Source organism: Glandiceps talaboti, chromosome 22, assembly GCF_964340395.1.
Source record: "Glandiceps talaboti chromosome 22, keGlaTala1.1, whole genome shotgun sequence".
In the NCBI taxonomy this organism is placed as follows: Eukaryota; Metazoa; Hemichordata; class Enteropneusta; family Spengelidae; genus Glandiceps; species Glandiceps talaboti.
The window spans coordinates 14,217,043-14,244,899 of NC_135570.1; the positions used below are offsets into that span (position 1 = coordinate 14,217,043).

General features: G+C 35.9%; 1 protein-coding gene across 1 annotated transcript; it reads left to right on the forward strand.

The window, feature by feature from the left end:
* The first annotated feature begins 5,043 nt into the window (after window positions 1-5,043).
* On the forward strand, window positions 5,044-27,759 carry LOC144451996 (inositol polyphosphate multikinase-like). Its single transcript, XM_078142957.1, has 5 exons — window positions 5,044-5,428; window positions 17,022-17,201; window positions 19,357-19,529; window positions 21,124-21,205; window positions 22,114-27,759. Exons 1-5 carry the CDS (start codon window positions 5,305-5,307, stop codon window positions 22,956-22,958), a joined length of 1,404 nt encoding a protein of 467 aa, XP_077999083.1. The 5' UTR covers window positions 5,044-5,304; the 3' UTR covers window positions 22,959-27,759.
* The last annotated feature ends 98 nt before the right edge of the window (window positions 27,760-27,857 follow it).

Sequence of the window (27,857 nt, forward strand, 5' to 3'; positions counted from 1 at the left end):
CAGGGTATCACCATTTCAGCATCAGAGTCCTGTTTTTGCTTTATTGTATTATAAGGTTCACTTCTCTGATTTTTGCCGAGCTAAATTTTCTAAGTGCAAGATAATAACATATATTGATATGCAGTTGAAGATTATTAGCTGGGGTAGTCTTTAATCAGATATAAGTTTGAAGTCACCTTTTCTCAGCTCCATTTACATTTTTCACATTACCGTATTAAACGAAAGGCTGTACTTGTGGATGTGAGGTTTTTAGGAAATCACAACTTTTTGGAGATGAAATTGCAAGGAAGGGAGATTTTAGATTATTGTATGTATCATAGTACTCTGTTACATATCTAGCATTTTTACTGATAGCCAGATTAAATTTACAATTGCAATCTTATGAAAGAGAAATGACACAGTATTTGTCCAATAATATGCATATTGTCACGAGTCATATCTGGTTTTCTTGAATGAAGACTCTTTTGTTTGGTATTGTAGTGTCACATAACAAACAAGGTTGTGTTGTTTTTAAGACCAGCAGGTGAATAATGTATGGTGTTGACATCACACAGCACATGGACCAGTTTAAAAATTTCATCTGTATTATTTTGTATACTGTATGTAACTTTGCACAGCTGGACCAGAAAGTTGAAGCTTACATCTGTATCGATATGTATGTTGTAACCTTGTTGTGTCATTTTAATGCAGAATGTGCCTCGGATATAAACTTTTGCTGTTATTTTGTTCAAGAAAACTTCAACTCATTCTCAGTTAAAATCAATCAAAAGAATCTGGTGTCACCATACATGTTTTTGACATAGAGATCAAAATGATGTCAAAATTTAGTCATTTTAGAATCCAATATGGCTGCTGAATCCAATATGGCTGCCAATTACTGTTGGAAAATACAAGAATGTTGATTTCCTTGAAAACAAGATGATGAACTGTCAAATTTCTTTTCTTATTCCAAAACAACCAGGGACAAGCTTTCAAAGTTTGAAGAGAATTAAGAACTTTGATTTTCAGGAAAATTTGTCCCTGAGGCGCATTCTCCCCAAAGGTCCAGTTAGATAAAAATGGTACTGTATAGCGTGAAGATTTGGGTATATAGGGTACGATTACAGTGGTTTGGCTGTTTATCAAAGTATTCCTTCATAATGCATTATATAGAGTGAGTTACACAGTACAGTCAAGTCACACATTTACATTATTTTATGCTACACTACATGTGATTTCATCAAAAATGGTCCTTTATTCTGAAACTAGACCACAGGCAAATCGATTTGTGTTATAACTGAAACAAGAATGCAGTGACTGATGGTCTCCAATTGTGTCTGTATATTATATCTGTAGTAACTGAGTAGAAAAAACAGCTTAAATCTTTGATTTAAGTTTAATGCTGAGCAGGCTTTTTCAAGAAGTTCAAAGTAAATATGATTTCTGAAATGTTTTATGATCAATCTTAGTATTAGTAGTGGTTCCTGTACCTTGTACTTGATCTTTTTAATTTGTGATTATTTTGTTAAAATTTTAATTCCAGTTCTATTTACCCAATTCTGTTTTACTACTCACTGTAAACAAAAGAGTTTCAAACTTTACATTTTATTGGTTGCTGTAATTGTATGTACCAAACGCTTATGTTATAATGTTTACTGAACTACGATGTTACTGGATGAATTCTCAACTTATTTAGAATGCACCTCAGAAATAAACTCTCTAAACTGTAACTTTGTTCAAGAAAATTCCAACCTATTCTCAGTTAAAATCAATTTAAAAATCTGGGGTCACCATCCTAATGTTTTAAATAAAAGTCAATATGACTCAAAAATCAAACCATTTGAGAATCCAATATGGCCACCAAATAATGTGTAATTATATCTCTATGGAAACATAGCTGATTGACAGCAAGATGGTGGACCCTCAAGTTTCTTCTATTATTTCAAAAGGACCAGTAGCAAACTTCCATATGAGAAAGTTCAGAGAGATTTTTTTTTCAAGAACTTCGATTTTCAGTAAAATTTGTCCCCGAGGCATATTCTACCTTAAAAGTCAGAGGATTTTTTCCAGTAGTTGATAATGATAAAATGATGTAGTAAGTAGATAGATCAGATGAACTCTCCTGAGAAAACCGAAATAACCAATATAATATAGTAAAGTTGTAGATAATATATCTCTTGTAGGTAAAGAAGAAAGCTTTGTTATTTTCTAGTGAATCATTTCACTGAAGATCATAGAAACCAAGATGGTGCAAATAATGAATATACCTGTATATTTATACTCTGAGCTTTGAACTGTGAGGGCAGCATTATGATAACTTCTATTGTGAAGTAGGACCTTGTCAAAAATGAAAATTTACTTGTGTCGTCATGTATATTCTTTGTTATAATTACTGTAAATGCTAGTCTGTATATGTTACAATTGGTGCAATGGTACAGTGGAGGAAAGATTTGATTGTTGACCAGCCTTAGTTTTGTATACAAGCATTGCAATACTATAGAGAATACTATTGCATACCAATATATTGATGGTGTGAATCTAGAGATTTGATTGGTCTAGACAAATTACTGATATAGTACTGTTGACATGTATCTAAGCAATCTGACTGAAATCTGATCTGGGGAAAGCAGCTAGATGTCTTTATTTACCTCTTTCCATCGTTTTGTGTCGTTTGTTTTGTTCCGGGTTATCGTCGCTTTCCTACCTGGAACAAAACAAATGATACGAAATAATGGAAACGGGTAATTAAAGACACCTAGTCACTTCCACCAGATTTTAATCAGATTGGTATCTAAGTGAGATTGAATCTGCTAATATGAATCGTGGTTATGAAGAAGTCATTATAAACACAGTTCTCCAAGTGCTGTCTGTGGCAATAAAATTACCTGACGAGTCATTCCATTGATGTCAAATTTGCTAATTAGTGTGTCAAATATACAAAATGTACTGAAAGACATATTCCACTTTTTTGTAGCAATATTAGAAATATTATCAAATTGATGTGTAGTAGACAAGTAATAGTTATGCATAATTTACAAACACATCTTAAATGGTGCATTTTTTTACAGTATTTGTATTAGTATTTATAGCCATTCCATTTCTATGGTTTTTGTATCACTGTGATATTTTTATTATGGTGTGCAACAAAACTGAACAATTGTTCTAATAATGCACAAAATTGTACTTCTATGCATAATAATTGGGAGCAATGATGTCACATGTGACATCAGATCAGAATTGTGTATCATGTTACAAGCATCAGAGAATTTCTTCTACAGTCTCAATTTATGCATATCCTACCTGTTACATCAATCAACTCTGTATCAATTATTTTATGATTTATGTTTTAGTCTCCAACTTAAAATGGTGGAGGGGAAATTCGTGATATCAAATGGAAATAAAGTATCATTTAAATTTTGATAAAAGCTCTCACGTTTTTGTTCTATTGACATTGACAGAAGAGAGAGAGAGAGAGAGAGAGAGAGAGAGAGAGAGAGAGAGAGAGAGAGAGAGAGAGAGAGAGAGAGAGAGAGAGAGAGAGACAGAGAGAGAGAGGGGGGAGGGAGGACGAGTATGTGTGTGTCTGTGTATGAGTGTGTGCGTGCGCACGCGCGCGCGCGTGTGTGTGTGTGTGTGCGTGTGCGTGCAAATGGCCAGGCAGTGGATTTTTCCAACAAGCTGACAAAAAGTGTCAGACCCCTAAAACAGGCTGACTTGGATCCCCACCTATCGTATTTCTAAAACATGATGGACCTGTGCCCCCCCCCCTCCATTCACATGCCCAATATTTCATCATGACTCAGAGTGTGGATATAATATTAGCTGAGCCTTGCATATCAAATACTTTACAAGACAGCATCATGTAATTTTAGCAACTATACATACTATAGGATTAAAATATGAAAAATGAAAGTTTAATAGCATCTTGACAGTAATAGGTATGGGGGAACGCTTGAGATATGGATATCTCTCTGTGGGGACTCCAGGGGTCTCACCCTTGAAGCTCCGGTGGTTTTTTGACTCTCAATCCAATTTTTAGGCTATTCAGATCCTTCTGGGAATAAAGTCCAAGCTTTGCAAGACTATCTTTGGGCACAACCAGGAGATAGTATGACCCCCCCCCCCCTCAATAATTGGAAATCCTGTGGAAATCAGATGAACTTTTATCCAATCAAGAGTCGAGAACAGCTCTTGACGTAATCATCTAATTTAAATATGAATAACGATATATTTCACACAGATTTTGCATATTATTTCCGGAAACGCCCGGGTACACTGTACATGATTTGATAATTACTGCGAATTTTGGATGCTGGACATATCTCATTCGGTACGCGAATTTTGCGATCAGCGAGCAATACATTGTATAGTATCAATATCCCGTTTGTCTCTGTACAGAGCTCTAGAGATTCGCGTGTACCTCTCGTACATCAATTTTATTAAATTCCCAGTAAAATGTTGCACTCGATGCACTCCTACCTCTGAAGTTTGCAGAAGTAACATGATCATTATTTTCCTTTTAGTGACTAGTCGAACAGTACAGTTTCTAAATTGAAACATGACGAGAGGCATATTGTCAACTACGTACATGTACTACATTTTACTAGACTTGCTGTTGTTTTGAATGGCAACAGTTTCACATCCTATCCTGGATGCTTCTTCAGGCCTACTGATGATTAATAGTCCTGCTTGCATACGGAGTAATCCAGGACTCGATTCTGACAATTGTTGTGTCAGTAATATAGACCCATGCACCATCTAGTCTGCAAGCAGGACTAACTGATGATCTGATGATGATGGTTGGTGACCGGCTACGATTTGCACTCAAATACACACGTAATCGTGCATCATAGATTGAATTATGCCATTTCGATGAGTCACGATATATTTCAGAGGGAACTGATTACAAATCGTTATTGCAAAAAGGGGAGAAGGGAGAGAAACCTTAGGTAATCACATCTTGCCAAATGAAACAGATAAGCGCAGCTATAGCGCAAAGGATCCTGGGTCTGAAAGGGTCATACCGGGTCATAGCGCATGTGTAATTCCTTAGTGAACGAACTGTATCAGGCGTGTACACTAGTAGTATAGGGACTAGAAACTCAAGTATGTTTCGGTGTATTTTTAAGTTGTAAGAAGATCGTATTCGATGACATGGAGGTATGAACCAGAAACTGAAATACTACAATGCGTTAATAAGATTTAGAGCGTTTTTGAAACTGACAGCTTGGGCCAGAACGCATCACTTCACTTGTCACTACAACTCCATCCATCCCAGGTCATACACTTCCTGTGATTGAAGCAGTGGGGATAACATCTTGAAAGATGGCCAGTGGTGGATCCAAAACAAATTCAGAGCGAGTGCCTACACCACCTCTACCGGAGGGATGCCACCCCCTAGAGCATCAAGTAGCAGGACACATTCATGGACAGGGCAAGACGAAAGCGGGTAGGTTTCTCATTCATTTGACTTTAGCAGACGGATTCTTATGCGGATGGTAAAAGGGAAAATCGTCTGCAAGCAGGACGTGACAAAATAGAAAAGGTAGGCCCTCTGGTGCATGGTAGGTTGAACCATAGAGGAAGGTGGATATCTACTTCTGTGGGTGAGTGAACATTGGTACTAATTCATGGGAGAAGAGTAACTTTAGCCTCGAGAAAATGCACGACCATAATAATACCAATAGAGCCTGCGTTCAGAATCAACACTATAAACTATTTATAAGTATAAATTATAATAGTTTCGAAGTTTCATAATGATATTTAAAGGGGAATACCACTACAGGTAGAAAAAGCATTTTGATAAAGTATGGATTCTTGAGAGTCATTTCATTATTTTATATCAAGAATTACTTGTGATTTCAGAGAAACATCACGTTGACCAGTGCCTTTTAGATGATACATTTGCTGTGGGCTATTGCATGACTGTCTAATGAAATATTTAATCCTTGTAAAATATTTAAGACTTGTGTACATGCGTGTAGATTTCACATCCATGGTTGTAAAATTTTGTCTGTTTTGCAGAAACACAGGTCTATTTCTTTTTGCAATTTTTTTAGATAGTTGATCACAGCTAGCAATAGAAGATCAGCTCGGATATTATCTTACAGGGAATACAATTTTACGGTGTGCAATGTAAAATTTAATCCGGGCCCATACTCATGCAGGTGCATATACCTTACCTGGATTCTATTTTACAGCAGACTAAAAAAATGCTATGTTACAACAGCTGTCAGCAGAAATAATGTATTCATGGTTGCATAACGTCTAAAAAAAATTTAGTGGTTCCGACATTCATTACATTACATTCAATTTTAAAATAGGTGGGATAGGTAGATTTGTTTTATTATTTTTTTTTCATATGTGAGTGTCTAGTTCAGGTAGTTATGTTTCTTTGTCGTTTTCCACATGGTCTCTGTGTTATTGGCTGCTTCTCATCAGATGTACAGCCATTACAGATTGGAAGAATAGTTTTATATTGTCTTTTTCAGTTGATGTCAGTTCCCACATCCATTATTCTTGCGAGACTTCACAATGTTTGCGATTTTCTTATTTTTTTTCTTGAATGTGTAAAAAAAAGTTTAGGGTCAGCGTGAAAAACTAGGTGGGGTCGGGTAATCGGAACCAAACAACTTTTTTTATTTGGCCTAATGAATAGTTCTCTTTGGGTGGTTCTTTCAACTGCATGCATTACCACCAATGAATGGAATAAATTCTCTTACAATACATTACATGTTGTAACTATAACAATCAGATACACTACCTCTTTGATAAGAGAGCTTATAATAGCATTCAAGAATTCCAGTGTTTTTGTTATGGCTGGGGAAGTTCACCCTGTTTGTAATATGATTTGTTTCATCTCAAAACCAAATAAAAATTAACCCTTTCAAAGTTTCATGACTGGAGACGAGTTTTAAGTAATTTTGGGAACCAATTTATATGAATATTTTCATAGTTATAATAATATTACTTCATTACGAAATAACATTTCTTTAATTCCAGTCTAAAATGAAGCTGATATATGCCAAAAACTTACATAAAAACAAGAATTTTGTTCAAATAATTTTGGCGACAAAGTTTTCAGTACTGAATGGGTTTGTAATATGATTTCTTTCATCTCAAAACCAAATAAAAATTTTGTTTCATTTGTAAGTGTGCTGATAATTGCTCACTCATTCCAAACAAACACTCACATATACAATATTTTAATACCCCTAAAAAAAAATTGTGTTATTTACCTATGATTTTTGGCCTTAAAAAAAACACTGTCTGAAATCACAAGTAATTGTATGTGAATTAAAATTGTAAAATGAGAACGCAAAGTTTATGAAAATATCTCTATTTGTCTGTATTTGGGAGTGGTTTTCCCTTTTATTCATTTCTAGAAGAGGTCAAATCTGTACATTTAGTAGAAAGCAGAAGTATAACAACGTTGAGGAATTTATAAACTAAATCACAGAACTTAATTGTCCCACATATCATTGTAAGGCAGTATAGTCTGTATTTGACATGCGTACAGGTAGGAAGATCCTAATTAATGTAAATATTAAATTGAATATGGTTGCGAAAGTACTCAAAAATTGCTCCATAGCCATAGTGAAGGATAAGGTCTAATGGTTTCTAGGTATATGTAAATGTGTTTGAGACACTGTCAAGGTGTACATAGTCTGGGACTCTCTGTGGCATTGAATCTCAAGATCTCTGGAATAAAGAGATGATTCGATACCACAGGTAAGTTTTACACTAATGTATACTTGAACAGTCACACTTGCATTTGCATATCATTTGCATGCAGGTATGCAATAATATTTTCGGTATTGCACTACAGTGCAAATACCACTAGTACTACGCACATACATCGGTACAAGCAATCTCTGGTACATATATAATAATTTATTCCTCTCTCTACCTGAGGGGTATTTGTTTGTACACAAATAACTACAAGTTGAGCAAAAACGAGATTGACAAAAACAAGCACATACTAGAAATCTGAAAATGAATCTAGGGTGTGGTATCACATGTACCCAGTCACAAGTGATTTACAAGTTAGTGTACATTTTATTGTGATGCAAAACAAGCAGAAGTTAATTGACAGTTCATTGCCAAGGGCATCAAGTTTGAATACAGTTTGTATTGATTGTTTAAAAAACAATGGCATGGAATTTTTATGAATTAGGTACAAAGTGTCCAATCAATGAAAATATTGAATTTAATTATTTATCACTAGATATAAAAGGACAATTATGTACATACCAAAGAAAGAAAGAAAGAAAGAAAGAAAGAAAGAAATTATATGAATCACAGATTGGGTTAAAGCCACTGAAATATCATGGTTGAACTCAGTGTACTCGCTATGATAGCCAATTTTTGTTGTTGTGGGTTAGTATGATAAAAATTGGCATTTCTTGTGAGTCACCACATAGTAAGAGATAGGGGGACACCACATTTTGGTGTGTCACTAGAGATTGTTTGTGTCAGTGACACTTCAAATTGGCTTAGAATTGGCTGGTCAAACTAGTCTAGTCTATAACCCTGAAATAAACACAAGAAAATAAATACTGTAACACAACAAGATGTCAAATGAACAAAAAGTAGCAGAATTAATAAATTTATAAAATATGAGGTATGAAATTCAAATAACCAACCTGAAAGGAATAGACACAAGTTCACGACTTTTTGGAAAGTTGAATTCAAACAATCAATGCCAAGTGTGGTATCTGATAACAGGAGGTTGTAAAATACAATGATGCCAATATCTAGACTGAGTGAAGTTGGCCTGACTAGAAACACCATTTTTATAGACAATCTTGCAATACAATGGATTGAACCTTAGACTGAGATTGAACACAAGACATCTATTTTACGATCTCCTGTTATCAGATACTACACTTGGTGTTGATTGTTTGAATTGGACTTTCCAGAGAATGTAATTGTTTATATACAGGGGTCTTATCAATTGAGTTTATCTTGAAAATCACATTCCTGTAATGATGGTCATTGAAATTTCATTGTAAAATGCAAGATTCTGGGATTGATTCCCACACTTGTCACAAAGTAATAGTTGCCGAGTACATAACATTTCTGGTTCCCACTCAGCATTGATGGATTTGAATACAGGGTGCAGCTAAGTGGGCAGAAGAATGATAGCAGGTGATCAAGGTATAATTAATGAGATGTCCATCTTGTACTAACTCATACAAAGAGAGATTGTCCCAGGGTTGTCATTCTGTCATGTCTTCAGGTCATAAGGTCACAGTCCCATGGTCATCAGAATTGAACCATAACGACATCTTAAAGGCATTGGACTCCTGTATGTATCAGTTAAAGAAATTATTCTGTTCACTGGCCACAGAACATGTATGGCTTTAGAAATTGTTTCATTTCAGTGAATATATGCCATTCATTCAGTGCTTTTGCTGAGGTTTAGCAAAGTGGGAAATTTTGTAAAAATGGCACACATTTCAATACATGTACTTTGTACAATAGCATGGTAGGTGATCACAGTAAACCACTGGGAGCTTGGGTTATACATATCACGGCCGTGATGATGAAGGAATTGAATTATAATACAAGTTAATAATGTGTCACGTAGTATGAAAGACTATTAAAAAAACAGTTGTTTATGGAACAATTGAAAACAGAAAAGTGGTAATTTTGGTCAAAACAGTGTTTTTACCAAAGGTTGGGAAACCCTTGTAACAGGGAGAAAGGGGTAAAAATGGCACTGTTTCCGTATAGAGTCTATGGTAATTTTGTTTGGGAACCCAGGTAAAATGACATGAGAACCTGTTACCTACTTACTGCCCTTAGCAAAAACACTGAAAAGTATGGATTTTTAAAATACTTTTTAAAGATTTTCCACAGATTAGCATAATTCCAGTACATTGTTTCATGGAAAAAATTGAAAAATGATAAATATGGTCAAGTTATTCAAATTTAATATCTAATAAAAATTTTCTACAGAATTATGTCATGTTGTAAATATTACAGATGGGGCCTTGTATACCTTCTCCTCAGATCTGTATGAGTTGCAGTAAAAAAAAAAATAATGTGACAGAGATTTATATATTGAATTAGTGCAACGTTTTCTAGTCAATACTTCAAACTGCTGATTGTCTATTTCCTGAACACAGGAAGTGTGTAATGTGTATGTTATGTGATTACTTCCTGTGTGTAAGAATACCTTTGGAAATTTGCTGATGAATTAAATCATTATCTCAAATTAATGTGTCAATACTACAACACACCTAGACATTTATCCAACATGACACTGTACAGTAATTTGTATTGAAATCAACCCAACCTGTGTTATGTTAGGAGCGGTGTTTGTTCCAAGTTGGGTTAGGGTGAGGCAGGGCTCGAAATTAACTTTTTTCCTTGGTAGTCTCAATGGGCTACCAATTTCAGAAATTGGAAATTGGTAGCCCAAGGATGGTGACCAGTAGTCCTATATTCCTGAACTGAAAACAGAGCCCCCTCTATTAAAAATACATCATTGCATAATCAGTGGTAGTCTGAGTGGGCTACCAGCTGCAAATTATGGCAGCCCTATGACAAGAATTGGTAGTCTGTGGACACAGGACTACTGTTAATTTCGAGCCCTGTGAGGGTGTTTATAGAGTTAGAAGGTAGAATCTATCTATCATTGTATCAACCAAAACGTTTTATATATTATACTAGGAACTGAATGAGTGTTACCATTTCACATTTCCACCTCTTTATTGTCTTGGTCCTCAAACCATGGCATAAAATTGATAAATGCTAAGGAGTTTCCACTACAGTGGAGTCATTTACCCATCACAGCTGTGACCAGAGTTTCACCCTTCTCATTGTGTGCACTTTTAATGGCTTTACATGATAACATCACCATGGATAGCCATATTAAAACATAAGAATGTGTGTCATATAGTCTGGCCCTACCAAACAATGCAGTCTTTGTGAGGTAGGGGTAGGGGTGGGGTGAGGGGGGGGACACTGTCATTTACACCTATGCTACATGTAAGAATCCATAGTACAATTGATTCAGTGCGAGGTTCTTGGAATAGTGCTGTTTCATCAGTACAACCATAAGAATTTGATGGGATCATTCTGTTGTTCAGGAACGTCTGTTGGTAGGTCTATCAGATAACTGTTTTCAGACCAAAATTTGAATCCTATAAAGGCCCATCATTCAATCCCAGGTTCTTGCATTAGTGCTGTCTTATCAGTGGAGATACAAGGATTTTATCTATCTCTGATAGGCAACTATTTTTCTCATCCAAGTGTTAACCCTAATGAAACATGGCAAGTGTTTCTATTCTGTTCTGTACGGAATCCCACATCAAACATGGCAAGTGTTTCTATTCTGTTCTGTACGGAATCCCACATCAAACATGACAAGTGTTTCTATTCTGTTCTGTACAGAATCCCACATCAAACATGGCAAGTGTTTCTATTCTGTTCTGTACAGAATCCCACATCAAACATAGCAAATGTTTCTATTCTGTTCTGTACAGAATCCCTCATCAAACATGGCAAGTGTTTCTATTCTGTTCTGTACAGAATCCCTCATCAAACATGGCAAGTGTTTCTATTCTGTTCTGTACAGAATCCCACATCTAACATGGCAAATGTTTCTATTCTGTTCTGTACAGAATCCCTCATCAAACATGGCAAGTGTTTCTATTCTGTTCTGTACAGAATCCCACATCAAACATGGCAAGTGTTTCTATTCTGTTCTGTACAGAATCCTACATCAAACATGGCAAGTGTTTCTATTCTGTTCTGTACAGAATCCCACATCAAACATGGCAAGTGTTTCTATTCTGTTCTGTACAGAATCCCTCATCAAACATGGCAAGTGTTTCTATTCTGTTCTGTACAGAATCCCTCATCAAACATGGCAAGTGTTTCTATTCTGTTCTGTACAGAATCCTACATCAAACATGGCAAGTGTTTCTATTCTGTTCTGTACAGAATCCCTCATCAAACATGGCAAGTGTTTCTATTCTGTTCTGTTCTGTACAGAATCCCACATCAAACATGGCAAGTGTTTCTATTCTGTTCTGTACAGAATCCCACATCAAACATGGCAATTGTTTCTATTCTGTTCTGTACAGAATCCCTCATCAAACATGGCAAATGTTTCTATTCTGTTCTGTACAGAATCCCACATCAAACATGGCAAGTGTTTCTATTCTGTTCTGTACAGAATCCCTCATCAAACATGACAAGTGTTTCTATTCTGTTCTGTACAGAATCCCACATCAAACATAGCAAATGTTTCTATTCTGTTCTGTACAGAATCCCTCATCAAACATGGCAAGTGTTTCTATTCTGTTCTGTACAGAATCCCACATCAAACATGACAAGTGTTTCTATTCTGTTCTGTACAGAATCCCACATCAAACATGGCAAATGTTTCTATTCTGTTCTGTACAGAATCCCTCATCAAACATGGCAAATGTTTCTATTCTGTTCTGTACAGAATCCCACATCAAACATGGCAAATGTTTCTATTCTGTTCTGTACAGAATCCCTCATCAAACATGGCAAGTGTTTCTATTCTGTTCTGTACAGAATCCCACATCAAACATGGCAAGTGTTTCTATTCTGTTCTGTACAGAATCCCACATCAAACATGGCAAATGTTTCTATTCTGTTCTATACAGAATCCCACATCAAACATGGCAAATGTTTCTATTCTGTTCTGTACAGAATCCCACATCAAACATGGCAAGTGTTTCTATTCTGTTCTGTACAGAATCCCTCATCAAACATGGCAAGTGTTTCTATTCTGTTCTGTACAGAATCCCTCATCAAACATGGCAAGTGTTTCTATTCTGTTCTGTACAGAATCCCTCATCAAACATGGCAAGTGTTTCTATTCTGTTCTGTACAGAATCCCACATCTAACAAAATGAGTACAGAACATTATCACAGACTTGTTATTGCAACAATTACATGTATAATTAAATATATGTCAACAACATGTCTCTGTTCCCAATTAAATTTTTCTTTTTTTCTTTCATGATGTCAGTTATTCAAGGGGGGGGGGGTGAGAACATGCCAATTGTGTAGAGAAGCTGTGAAAGGGCTTGTTACCAGGAATCCAATAAAAAGAAGATAGAGAGGAGGAAAAGGAGAGGCGGAGAAATATGATAAAGATGAATTTTTTATTTTTTCTTCTCTTTTTTTTCAAAAAATCGACAGACTGACTCATAGTTGCCATGAAAAAGAAATGAGAAACATAAAAAAATTAGGGGTCACCCTATAGAATTGATACAGAAATATAAATTTATAAAAAAAGTGCAGTGGCAGTAGTAGTGTTCACAATGTTTGTTGCATCTCAAAGACCTTGATGTTGAAAAATGAAATGTTTTACCGTAGGAATATGGAATACCAACATACAAAATTTTGAATTTATAAAGTGCATTAGCTTTCACAATGTTAATGTGCAAGCCACGTGTTAGGATATTCGAAGAAATAAATATTTTTACTATCAGAACACAGAAATACAGACGAATTCTGAGTATAGAATTTTAAGTTTATGAAGTGCACTTAGCATTTACAACTAACTTGTTCTTTGTAGCTCATGTCAGGATGTCATAAAAATGAATTATTTTAGTCTAGGAATTTTCAATAAGTGTTGGTATGCAGTAATCAAACCCATTTTGGAATGATTCATTGATCATCATTATAGCATTCAATTATATAGAGGTCAGTGCATGCATTAATGAGTAATGTATATCAGTTGTTTGCATTACATTCGATCTTCGTCATCCTAGAAACCAGCAGTGCTTGCAACAACTGTGTATATACACTTATGCAGCGTTTTGTTGAGGGCAGCGGTAAGTAGGTTAAACGTGCCTGAGTTCTTGTCAATATTTGACTGGTTAAATCGTTTTCTTACATAAATTGTGGTAAGAGATCTGATGCAATAACGGAAATATTATCAATTATGGCATCGTTAAATATTACTGCATTTCATTGCTGTGTTAACATGGATCCCGAAAACTTATCCGACATGTTACGTCACCGATATGTTACTGATTCCTGAGATCTTTGTAGACTTTGACAGATTATTTCCTTTATTTCTTGTAGTAAATATCAGGATGAAAAATTTTTAATTTGTCAATTTGTGGTCAACTAGTCTATATTTTCCTTTAATTAGCACTTACGTAGCCTGGTAAATGGTTTCAGTGGAGCTGCTTGACTGCACACATGGAGTTCAGACATTCCACTTATGACAGTCATACCGTGTAATATCTATGAAAGTAACAATTTTATACTCTGTGAACTTCGTATCCACTCAACCTACCCTAATGGTATGTTGGGGTTCTCATTAATTTCTCAACTTTCTGTCTATTTTTTGTATTTTTTTTTTACCTTTTAAAAGAAATTTCAATCGTCAAACATCCCAAGAATTTCAAGTTATCACCGAGTATCAAATTTAATTAAAGGGACGTTGGAAACTTAAGACACTATATTTATTCAAATACATACTTTCATATATATATCATATTCAGTTATCTCAATTTGTGTCTTGAAATAGGTTTATATATGACCTTGTCTAGTTCCTATACAGTATCCTTCTTACGTTTTACACCTCCACTCACAGTATAGTCAAAGTCATTACTCTAGAAATCCTGAGATGCATGAGATGCAATTTAAAATTCATCCACAGCCACCCACACAGTCATTAACATCAGTCATTAACATCACGTCTTTGTTAATCGATCACAAAATTCTAACCAATAACACAGTCCCTCATAAAATTAGTGTTTATTGGGGCAGTTATGTAATGTCCAAATATGGTATATTTGTCTGCTCAGGATGCTACTTATACACTGTTTACATCACTATCACTATAACAGTTGGGGTTCACTGATTGGATGAACAACTTTTTGTGTAGACTCTCTTACAGCCCTCAGAGCTTTGCTTTACTAAAATTAATTGTATGTACCGATGCCAGCTAATTAACCGTACTCGAATATCCTTGTACTGTGTGCCCTCATCGACCATGATAGAGATAACCATTCGTTGACGTGTGACTGCGACGCTCCGTGTTATCGCGAAGCCCTGAGCGAAAATACGGAGCGTCACAGTCACACGTCAACGAACATATATCTCTATGTGGTCGATGAGGGCGCACAGTACAAGGTTGTTCGAGTACGATGGAGTACGTTATGTAGATGGTATCGGTACATACAAAATAATTCATTTAGCGTCGATTTTAGTAAAGCGAAGTTCTGAGGACTGTGAGAGAGTCTACTTTTTGTGCTGACTGAAGGACTATGACCAGCCATGGTTTAGTTAGAAACCACGGTTGTCGTTGGAATCCAGACATGACCTTTTCATTGACTTGTTTATGCATATGCAGGTTCCATACTAGTCTAGAGGCTATCCACGGCATCAAATTTCTTCTCACTACATCATTGTTTACATCATTTTAAAAGTTGGGGGTTTACTCATTTGTATGAACAACTTTTGGTTCATGATTTCTCATTAAACTAGAAGGGTGGAGAGAGACTTTTGAAGTCACAAATGGTGACGAGTTAGTTGTTTACAATCCTGATGCCAACACTGAGTTTTGAGTGGATCCCAAAATAATGTCATCAGTTGGTCATTTCGTCTGTGATGCCACAGATCTTAAAAAGTTACTCTATAAACCGTTATATTGCAGTGTCATAACACATGTGACTCCTTATGAAACAAAAGTAAGACAGATGTCATATGTTCTAATGAGTAACCTCTGCCCTGTGTGATAGCAATGTAATAATAGACTCGAGTTTTGAAATACTGAATGTAGCATACCAAATGTTGTGATAGTTGAGTCGTGATGGATGAATGTTTAGAGTGGCTGGCTTGCAATCTGCAGCTTGTGGGTTTGAGCCTCGCCACTGCCATTTGTTTCTGAGTGGCTAAAATCCGAAAGCATTTGGGCAAGACTTGAACCACGATTGTGCCCGAATCAACCCAGCTGTATAATTGTGGAGACCTGGTAGGATAGAGTTTGCTATGCGAATGCTATAGAGACTGAAGTGGATTGTATGTTCCCTGTGGAGTATAGGAACTATAAAAGGCTGTAATGCCATTGTAGGGCGATAACTGTAAAGTGCTTTGAGTAACGGCTGTGAAAGTGCTGTACAATTACTAACAGTTATTATGGTTATTTAATTATATCTTGCTTATCTTGGCCACTTGACTCTCTTTCATCATTGCTATAACAATCTATTATGACATTAAAATATTGTTATCTTGTAATTCCCAAACCATATCATTGTCATTGAGATGTAATCGGTTAGACATTATTATGATTAGATAAAGACTCTCTAGTCAACTAATTTATAGCATGTATCGATGATGATTAGGTAAAGACTCCCTAGTCAACTGATTTATAGACTTAATGATATGTAAAGACTCCCTAGTCACCTGATTTATAGACTTAATGATAGGTAAAGATTCCCAAGTCAAATAATTTATAGACATCATGATTAGGTAAAGGCTCCTTAGTCACCTAATTTATAGACTTAATGATAGGTAAAGACTCCCTAGTCACCTGATTTATAGACTTAATGATAGGTAAAGATTCCCTAGTCAAATAATTTATAGACATCATGGTTAGGTAAAGACTCCCTAGTCAACTAATTTATAGACTTAATGATAGGTAAAGACTCCCTAGTCAACTAATTTATAGACTTAATGATAGGTAAAGGCTCCCTAGTCAACTAATTTATAGACTATCATGATTAGGTAAAGACTCCCTAGTCACCTAATCTATACACTTTAGATTACCTTTATTTGGTAAAGACTCCCAGTGAATACTGTCATTTTTTTGGATACATGTGTGTTTTGTGTCAGAACTAGGAAGGTGAAAAAGATTTTTGATTTGTTGTTTCTCGGCAATCGTGCAAAATTTATGTAATGTTAAATCATCAAAATTACTCTCAGGAGCCCAAAGTTTATGAAAATGCCTTTATTTCTTGGGGTGGTGTTATCCTTTAAGATTTTGTGTAGTTGTTTTAAAGTCATCCATTGACAAATTTCTCTTTCTGTTACAGGCATGTTACAGTACGTAGACGGTACAATATTGAAAGCTATGCAACGACCTCCGAGGGGATTACGAGAACTTGACTTCTATGAAAATGTCTTCCGTGACGACCAAGAGGATTCTCAGTTTCTGTCACTACAACAATTCCTGCCACGCTTTCTAGGAACATTCAGAGCTCCAGACTCAGAAAGTATCCTTTACTCTAAGTGTTGCCAGGCAACAACTTTTTGGTTTAGGCCACATAGCAAACCTCTATCCTACCAGGTCCCCAGTTATATAGCTAGGCTAACTAGGCCACATAGCTACCTCTATCCTACCAGGTCCCCAGTTATATAGCTAGGCTAACTAGGCCACATAACAACCTCTATCCTACCAGGTCCCCAGTTATATAGCTAGGCTTACTAGGCCACATAGCAACCTCTATCCTACCAGGTCTCCAGTTATATAGCTAGGCTAACTAGGCCACATAGCAACCTCTATCCTACCAGGTCTCCAGTTATATAGCTAGGCTAACTAGGCCACATAGCAACCTCTATCCTACCAGGTCCCCAGTTATATAGCTAGGCTTACTAAGCCACACAGTAACCTCTATCCTATCAGGTCCCCAGTTATATAGCTAGGCTAACTAAGCCACATAGCAACCTCTATCCTACCAGGTCCCCATTCATACAGCTAGGCTAACTAGGCTACATAGCAACCCCTATCCTACCAGGTCCCCATTCATACAGCTAGGCTAACTAGGCCACATAGCAACCTCTATCCTACCAGGTCCCCATTCATACAGCTAGGCTAACTATGCTACATAGCAACCTCTATCCTACCAGGTCCCCAGTTATATAGCTAGGCTAACTAGGCCACATAGCAACCTCTATCCTACCAGGTCTCCAGTTATATAGCTAGGTTAACTAGGTCACATAGCAACCTCTATCCTACCAGGTCCCCAGTTATATAGCTAGGCTAACTAGGCCACATAGCAACCTCTATCCTATCAGGTCTCCAGTTATATAGCTAGGCTAACTAGGCCACACAGTAACCTCTATCCTTCCAGGTCCCCAGTTATATAGCTGGGTTAATTGGGGCACAGTGATGGTTCAAATCTTGCCCAAGGACTTTACCCATTCAGAAATAAATGGCAGATTCCTAGCCAGCCACTCTAACCATTTGACCATTAGACATCATTTTAAACATTTTGATATTGCTAATCATTATCTTTCACTAATTAACTTGAAATACTGTTTGATGTCATTAACATTAGTAAATTGTCTGACAAATGGAAACTTGAACTTGAATTTGTTATCATATTAATAATCACCAACCAATCAGAATTATGAAATGAAAGCCAGCAATTGCTGTCAAAACCTGTACACTAAATTAGGGAACTCATTCAATTCAAAGACTTTGTTATTGGTGATTGGAAATCCTCAAAGGAAATGACTTAGCTAAGGAACAACACCACCAAACTACTTCAATATGATTTTTAAAATGATATCAAATTAGCTACTTACTTCCCATATGAATATCCAAGTTTCTTAACTGGAATCCAAGACAGACTTGTTCAATTTCTGCAAACATTAGCATGATTTATCAATTTCAATCATAATTTCATATTTGATAAAAAATCACAATTATAATTTCTTATACTACGGCTAGACCGACTTAGCCAATCAGAGGCCTTGATTTCGGTTGGTTATATGGCGCCATAACCCACTCTTTCTTAAGGGTGTGACTTATACATATCTGTTTGAGCCAATCGGTAGGTTTTTGTGCCAAAAACTCGGAGGCTACGCCCCCTTGTTTATTGCCACATAACCCTCACAAACTCGTTGACTGTCTATTACATATATTTGATAAATGCCAATCACAATCACAATTTCATATTTGATAAATACAAATTACAATCACGATTGATAATCATGGTAATCATTCCGCGAACCATGATTGATATAATTGGTGGATGGTATAATAATATTGTTGGAATGTGCACATGATTGGGGCAAGTTTGAAATGACAGAAAATATTATGTAAATTGAATGTTTTAATGGTCAGACTGGTCATATCTTATCATTACAATCATTTTGATGCTGAAAACAGATTTGATTTTCTGGAAATTTTTCAAACTTTGGAATTATTATGTATGAAATAATCATGATTGTAATTAGGTGTTTTATTTACAGTGTTGTTTCCAGAAATGATGTCAGATTAATTAATCATCTGCTTCAGATAATGTTACCCATCTTTGAGTCTTCTTGTGAACAATTATAATGAGAACACTATGTAGACCATTTTAGATGATTAGTGTATTTTGACTCTTGCTACCGTGAAGTTCCTTAAAACATGTATCGTAGTAACCTACTTGAAACTGGACGATATCACACAGAGGTTCAGTAAACCTTGTATCTTAGATGTCAAAATGGGACGACAAGTGTATGAGAAAGGGGCATCCAAGGAAAAAGCGGAACTTGCTAGAAAGAAATACCCACCACTGGAAAAAGTAGGATTTCAGCTTCTTGGGATGAGGGTAGGTTTTCATGTAATCACCGCCTTATAAAGTCAAATATTAATACTGAAATTATACGACCTATCTGAATTACATCAGTCTTGGCACTGATACAGTTTGTCAACATGAAAGTCACATTTGAATTGAATTGAATTGAATTGAATTGAATGAGTGGAGTTGGGTGGAGTGGCATGGGGTGGGGTGGAGTGGAGTAGAATGGAGTGGTTGAGGAGTGGAGTGGAGTGGAATGGGGCTGGGGTGGAATGGGGTAGGGTAGGTTGGAGTAAGGTGGAGTGGAGTGGACTGGACCATGGAGTAGTCTAGTTCCTATACGGTATTGTTACCATTTACACCTCCACTCACATAGTCTAGTTCCTATACAGTATCGTTACGATTTACACCTCCACTCACATAGTCTAGTTCCTATACAGTATCGTTACCATTTACACCTCCACTCACATAGTCTAGTTCCTATACAGTATCGTTATGATTTACACCTCCACTCACATAGTCTAGTTCCTACAATATCGTTACCATTTACACCTCCATTCACATAGTCTAGTTCCTATACAGTATCGTTACCATTTACACCTCCATTCACATAGTCTAGTTCCTATACAGTATCGTTACCATTTACACCTCCACTCACATAGTCTAGTTCCTGTACAGTATCATTACCATTTACACCTCCACTCACATAGTCTAGTTCCTATACAGTATCTTTACCATTTACACATCCACTCGCATAGTCTAGTTCCTATACAGTATCATTACCATTTACACCTCCACTCACATAGTCTAGTTCCTATACAGTATCTTTACCATTTACACATCCACTCACAGTCTAGTTCCTATACAGTATCATTACCATTTACACATCCACTCACATAGTCTAGTTCCTATACAGTATCGTTACCATTTACACCTCCACTCACATAGTCTAGTTCCCATACAGTATCGTTACCATTTACACCTCCACTCACAGTATAGTCAAAGCCGCTAAAAGTCCTCAGATGCATGAGACGTAATTTAAAATTCATCCACAGCCACCCACACAGTCATTAACGTCATGTCTTTGTTAATTAATCACAAAATTCTAACCAATAACACAGTCCCTCATAAAGTTGGTGTTTATTGGGACAGTTATGTAACGTCCAAATATGGGATAATTTGTCAGCTCAGGATGCTACTTATACACTGTTTATGTCACTATAACAGTTGGGGTTCACTGATTGGATGAACAACTTTTTGTGCTGATTGATTGATTGGCCAGATGGTTTAGTTAGCATCCAGACTAACCATGGAGTGGAGTGGGTTGATTGCCATTGGACTGGGGAGGGGTGGAGTGAAATGGGATGGAGTCGAGTAGAGTTGGTGGCTTGGAATGTTGTGGGGTGGCTTGGAGTAGGATATCGTGGAGAGGAATGGGGCGAGTTGGAATGGAGGGGTGGGGTTGGTGGAGTGGAATGGAAAGGAGTGGATTGGCATAGTCAGAGAAAGTAACTAAACAGTAAAAACAATTTGGTTTCAGTGTGATGCCTTCATAATCAAAATATAGTTTGTATGTCCTCCGTTAAAGACAGTCTGATTTATTCCAACATTTGTTTATTTTCAGATATACCATCCTTCCATTGATGAATATGTGTTTTATGACAAGACGTATGGAAGAAGTCTAGATGAAGACCAGGTTATTGAAGGTAACATTATCCATACCCCACAGAATTGTTTAGCTGGCATGACATTCTGATGAATGACTTCGTCAAGCCATATAGCCAAGTCTCTGAGCTATGTTATCCAAGTCCATATTTGCAAGTTTCAGTATTAGCTGATGGGTTCACTGAAACTACCTGCAGAGCAGTTCACTGAAACTATTGCTGATTGGTTCACTGAAACTATTGCTGATTGGTTGACTAAAACTTCTTGCAGATTTGTTCACTGACAGCACTTGCTGATTGGCTCACTAAAACTGCTTGCTGATTGGTTCATTGAAACCACTTGCTGATTGGCTCACTAAAACTTCTTGCTGATTGGCTCCCTAAAACTATACGTGCTGATTGGCTCACTAAAACTACTTGCTGATTGGTTCACTGTAACCACTTGCCAATTGGCTTGCTGAAACCCCTTGCTAAGAAAATCATGAACCCTTAGTGTTTCACTGAAATCATTGTAGAATTTCCAGAATACTATTAATGTTATTAGTGTTGACTTATGCATTTCATCTTTTTGATATGTTATGTACACTTATACACCTGGTCTTTTGAAATTTCTTTAGTTATATCTTGTACTCAGTAACACTTTTCGTTACATATACCTGTCATGGTATTTTGTTCTCTTCACAAAGATTTCTGTGTTGTGTACATACGGTTATCTGAGAGTATTACTCATCAAATGTCAGTAATTTTACACTTTGTAGGGACTATATTATTTACACCTTTTACACCAATATATTCTAATAATTGCTTCTATCGATGTTGTTCTGTTCAAGCATCTTGCATTCAATAGTACCATTATTAGTTTTAGTTAATTGATTAAAGACACCTATAGAATACTAACTGCTGTTTTTGTTCCCTATTGGTTACTAACCAGGTGTTTTTGTTCCCCATAGGACTTGCCAGATACTTGAATAGTGATGAAGATCTACGGACGGATGTGATCCCTACGTTTATCCAAAAACTAGAAGAAATACAACGCTGGTTTGAACAGCAAACAAGAGTGCATTTCTTTTCCAGTTCACTGTTACTTGTGTATGAAGGAGACGTCCCAGAATCATCAGACGATGAGTCGGAGACACATACGGAGTACGGTTCAAATGTGGTGAGTTACTCCGAACTTGAAATGAAAGACTCGGATGCTAGGGAATCCAAACTTGTCAAAGAATCAACATCGTTACCTCCACCCCCACCAACTCATTACGAATGTAAGGCAAATCAAGAGAAATTTTGTATGGATCTGCATATGCAAAATATGAAACTGTGTCATGAAAACCGACCAAATGGGCTCGTAGGTGTCAATACTGGACTTGATTTAACCGATACATCTCTGAACGCTGAAGAATATATAAGAACTGACCACGTAGAACATAATGGAGTTACTGAACACCAAACTAAGGGGCTCACAGTTGCTGAAATGAGAGCCAAGCAGAAAAGTAAACTAGGACCCCCTAGTGTAATACCTGCAGCAACAGCAAACAGTGATTCTGATTGGTTTGCGAATAATGCAACATGTGATGCCAGCTATCCAATGAATAACTTTGACTCATCTATGCAGGCTTGTGCAGCAGAGCCAGCCAATCCAATAACTTCTAGTATTAATGAAGATTTAGTAGAGGTAAAAATAATAGATTTTGCACACGTCATACCGTCTGACAGTATTGATGAAAGTTATCTGTACGGTCTGAAAAGATTGATACAGCATTTCAAAACTCTAAATGTCTGTGGATTTGAATATTGAGCAATGTCGTCGGTTTGCTGGTACCATTGTTCTAGCGTCGTTGCTGGTTGGTCTTGATTTTGATGTGTCAAAACTGACTTAGGAAAACAAACTCAGTATTTCAATTCAATGAAGTGCAAATGGCTGGATTTTAAATCTATCCACTGTGTCAGATGACAACAGCAGAGTCCCCACATTGTAAATATTAATGAATTGGGCATCGGAAGATGGCATAAGGCCTTAAATAATGTTTGGTTCTGATTACCCAACCCCACCTAGATTTTCAGTGCTGACCCTAAGTTTTTTTTATGTATTCAAGAAAAAAATAATGAAATTGTGAAAATTGTGAAATCTCGTGAGAAATAGTGAATGCGCTAACGTACATCAACTTAAAAAGACAATATAAAACTGTTCTTCCAATCTGTAATGGCTGTACATATGATTTGAAGAAACAACAGAAAATATAACTACCTGAACTGGACACTCACACATGAAAAAAATGAATAAAAACTATTTTAAAAATCTACCTACCCACCTATTCTAAAATTGAGCATACTCAGAACCAGACAATTTTTTTTTTAGGCCTAAGCCAATCACAGAGGGAAACGTTTTCTAATTGACTTTGTAGTGTCTATGTGGGTTGAGCCATTGCTACATGAAGTTGTCATCTGATTCTGGGTTTGAATATTAAATTTTTGGCAAAAGTCCTCAGCGTGTTTTGAAAGGACATAGGCAAGATGAACATAGTGAAGGTTCTTAGGTAGTTATACCAGGGAGGCTCGCAGTTGGCCAGTGGTCAAAAATTTATATATGCAAACTGGAAGCAACAAATGATTTTTGCATTTTGCCTTTATTAGGTTCAACTATGAATTTTGCATATTGTATTTCATTAATTAAGAAGATGACATTCAGAATAGGATAAAATGTACTGTAAACATGAAAATTTTCACCAAAGACAAAATATGAAGGTGAGATTTCTTGACCATTGTACCGGGCTTAGTAACGTGCAAAAATTAGACTATGGGAACTGGTGAACACTTTTCAATTGCAAACATTTCTTAAAAATATCTAGTCTAGGTTTATACTTTATAGTCAGTGTTTTTTGCTAAGGTTAGGGAACCCCAATAACAGAAATGGGGAAATTGTAAAAGTTGTAAAGTTTTCCATACAATCTACCATCATTTTGTTTGGGATCTCTGGTAAAATGAGGGGAACCTCCGATAGTTTTTACCTGCTTACCACTCTTAAAAGTCACCATATGGATGAGGATTGGGGTATTTATTTCGGATTTTTATGGCTTCCTACTTGGAAAATCACTGTGAAACAACATTAACAAAGTCCTTGTTTGCAACTCATTAATAAATATGTACAATAATGAATATTTTTACATATTTAAAAAAAAACACTTTTTGCTCTGTATTAAGTTACAAATACAGACTTTGTCAGTGTTGATTCACATTGATTTTTCAAGTAGGAAGCCGCAATAAAATTGTTTTGTAAATTAAAAATCCCAAATTAATACCCAATCCTCATCCATATGACCACTTTAGCAAAAATATTGATAGTATATATTGATTAGATATCACCTTTAGTGGAATTATTCCATCATGGCATCTGTAAATAATGTAACATTCTCTGTTTTCAGTGAGAGGGAAAAATTACTCTGGTTTCATAGCGAGACTTGTGTCACCTTTTGGAATGTTATTTTTTTATAAACTTACTATTATCGTAAATTATCAGTGATTTTGTCAACTTTATACTCTTCAAAGCATTTTTTTTTATCATTTACTAACATTTCACGTCGCACTTTACACTATCTTACCCACAACTCTCTCTGATTGGTATGCTTGGAAGTTCCTTATTTTATAACTTCTTCAATAACCCATATTTGTCAACATTTTAAACATCATAATTACGTTTAACTAATATGTAACGAAAAGTATGGTTAGGAATCAAAAATAAAGTTCTAAATTTTGCATAAATGTGCTAACAACTAAATGAAACATGTACTGTGAAAAGTCAAAGTATCAATAACTTGGGTAGTCAGTGTGTATGATGAGTTTTAGTATATAAATTTCTTTCTATTCAAATAAATCTATATCTTTGGCAAAGTCATAACAGGTGTCTATATTTTCCTTAGTCTCGTAGAAAATATTTTGCATGTCTGTCAAGAAAATCCGTTGACAAATTTCTAAAATTGCTACTTCTACAATAAATCATTGATACCAGAACCAATGAAAATATGTATTCAGAAACTCACCAGTGTCAATCTACGTTTTGAAAATGGCAAATTTTTTTTTACAAAATCCTGTGTACAGGTGAGATTTGTCTGACTTCAAGGAGATGATGTCCAACAGTACAAATCGGAGAGAGTTGTGGGTAAAATATTGTACAGTGCGTTGTTTGTGTTTGTACATCATTGCTAGATTGAAATATTTGTCACTGTGTACTCTCCTTAATGTGCAACCACTGTGACCTGGTTTGAATATGAATGCAGATGTACAACTGCTGACATCAGACCATGGACAAACAGAACTTGTTACAAACAGGGAAATTAAACAAATGAATTGGATTAATAACACTTGACACAGCATGTTGGAAGTACAGAGACTTGTATTACATTCCATCATTTGATAAGAACAGTTTTATGGCCACTTTACCTATTAGCTGAGTTCACAAACAAATGTACAGTTTTCATGGCATTTCATGTACACATAAAGAGGCCATAAAACTGTTCTTATCAAACCATAGTGTGTAATACAAGTCTCTGCTGTTCCAAAGTGCTTAGCCAAGTGTTATAAATCAAATTCGTTTGTTTACTTTTCTTGTTTATAAGAGGTTCAGTTCGTCCACAGTCTGATGCCAGCAGTTGTATATGTGAAAAAAGAGGTAAATACAGTGGTATAATACACATCGTCAAGTTATCACCATAACGATAGCTAATACCACCGTGGTTTTAGTAGGAAATGCAACTCAACACTAATGTACCTTGTTACTTAGGAACGATCTCACAATGTCACACAAGCTCAATAAACAAACCTTTTTCATTTAGGGGGAGGGGTCTGGCACCAATACAATTGCTGAAATTCATTTTTGGACTTCAAACAAATTTTCAAAACGGGTTCTGTATTTACTACCGACATGTTGATATATTTTTTTACAATTGACTTCTAATGTGAGATACATTGTAGGGTTTGAACATTTCCAGTAGTATCTTAAAGTGTTTGTCATCATGTTTTTACATTGTATCGATCGTAGTAGTGTGACCGCTACAGTTGTCATTATGGTGTACATCATATATAAACATGACAGTATCGCACTTGTGAACGTTCTGTTAGGGGGAGGGAGGAAAGGGGTTTTGTCCTAAACGAATAAAGTTCATTTATTGAGCTTGTGTGACATTGTGCAATCATCCCTTAGGCACATAGTCTTTAGTGAACAAAAATGAATTTTTCAATTTTCATCTTAGCACACTTTGAAACACATATTCATCTTTCTACTTTCGCTACAAATATTGTCTTCTCAACAATTTTGTAGTCAGTGTTTCCAGATTCAAACACACACACTTTTAATGGTGCATTTTTGTAAATAAGTAAAGGTAAAATAAAGACAGATTTATGTTATCAGGTGTGTGAATCAATACATTAACTTACATATTGTGACTTTTAAAGTGGCCATATGGATGAGGATTGGATATTTATTTTTGATTTTTAATTTATAAAACAATTTTATCATGGCTTCCTACTTGAAAAAAATCAATGTGAAACATCATATGCCAAAGCCTTGTTTGTAACTCAATAATTAAAAAGACTGATAAGTGTGTAAAAGTATTTGTTATTGTACGTTCAAACTTTTTTACACATTTTTTTTTAGCTATTTACAATATAGTGAGTTACAAACAAGGACTTGGTCTATGTTGTTTCACTTTGATTTTTTTCAAGTAGGAAGCCATGATAAAATTGTCTTATAATTTGATAATCAAAACTGAATATCCAATCGTCAGCCATATGCCACTATAAGTATACACAATGTACTATAATCAAATGTTTTCATCTGCTATATAAAAATGTAGCCAAACTGTAAAAGTATTGTCTTCAGCTAAAATTTTTGAGTATTAAAATATATGAAATATAAGCCGAAGTTCCTGCACAAACTCCTAGTGTATTGACAATCGTAGCCAAAATGGCGTCTATGACCTTTCAACTTTACATTATGTCAAAGGTCATGTACAAAAACTATCAAGCGTTAACCATCAATAATTTGAATTTGTACAGATTTACTAAAAAAGTAAACACAACAGGCAATATTACAAGATATATGACATTGTGTTATATTTGGATTGTGTCTTCCATTTCACTGACTTATGAGGTTTCTATATGAAAAAAATAAATAACATTATTGTTACCGGTATCTTGGCAGTCATTTCTTTCATTCTCACAAATCAGAGCTGTTATTTCTTCCAAGTCTGTAAGGTATGCCATGAGAGGGCGCCCTCATACATCTGTCAACCCCTTGAGAGGAGGCCGGTGAGGGCGTAACAATATGACATATCTTACAGTCTTATTTCTACTGTGACACTGCGAAATCATTGCCTCTTGGCGATGCGTCTTGGACGGTGTCGTAAAAGAGGCTGTGGTTTATGCTAATGATTTAGCTGAATAGACCATTTAGTTACAAACTTTCTCATTGAACTATTTACTGATTACCTCTGTGTATAAGTGTATCATATCCATGTGACATAGTATAGTTCAAATTTGATAGTATGACTTACCGTTATATTGCCTGTGAGCAGTGCGCCCTCTAAGCCAATTTGATGCACCATTGACGCACACAATTTCTAGTGACGCACCAAAATTTAGTGTTCCCTTATCTCTTACTATGTGGTGACTCTCAAGAAATGGTATTTTGACTCGCAACAAC

What these genes read in the sequence shown, in the direction of transcription:
- LOC144451996 (XM_078142957.1), top strand. Translation starts at nt 5,305, where the DNA reads ATGGCCAGTGGTGGATCCAAAACAAATTCAGAGCGAGTGCCTACACCA. An exon ending in ACAGGGCAAGACGAAAGCGG is followed by an intron (nt 5,429 to 17,021) that starts GTAGGTTTCTCA and finishes TTTCTGTTACAG; the next exon opens with GCATGTTACAGTACGTAGAC. An exon ending in TTCAGCTTCTTGGGATGAGG is followed by an intron (nt 19,530 to 21,123) that starts GTAGGTTTTCAT and finishes GTTTATTTTCAG; the next exon opens with ATATACCATCCTTCCATTGA.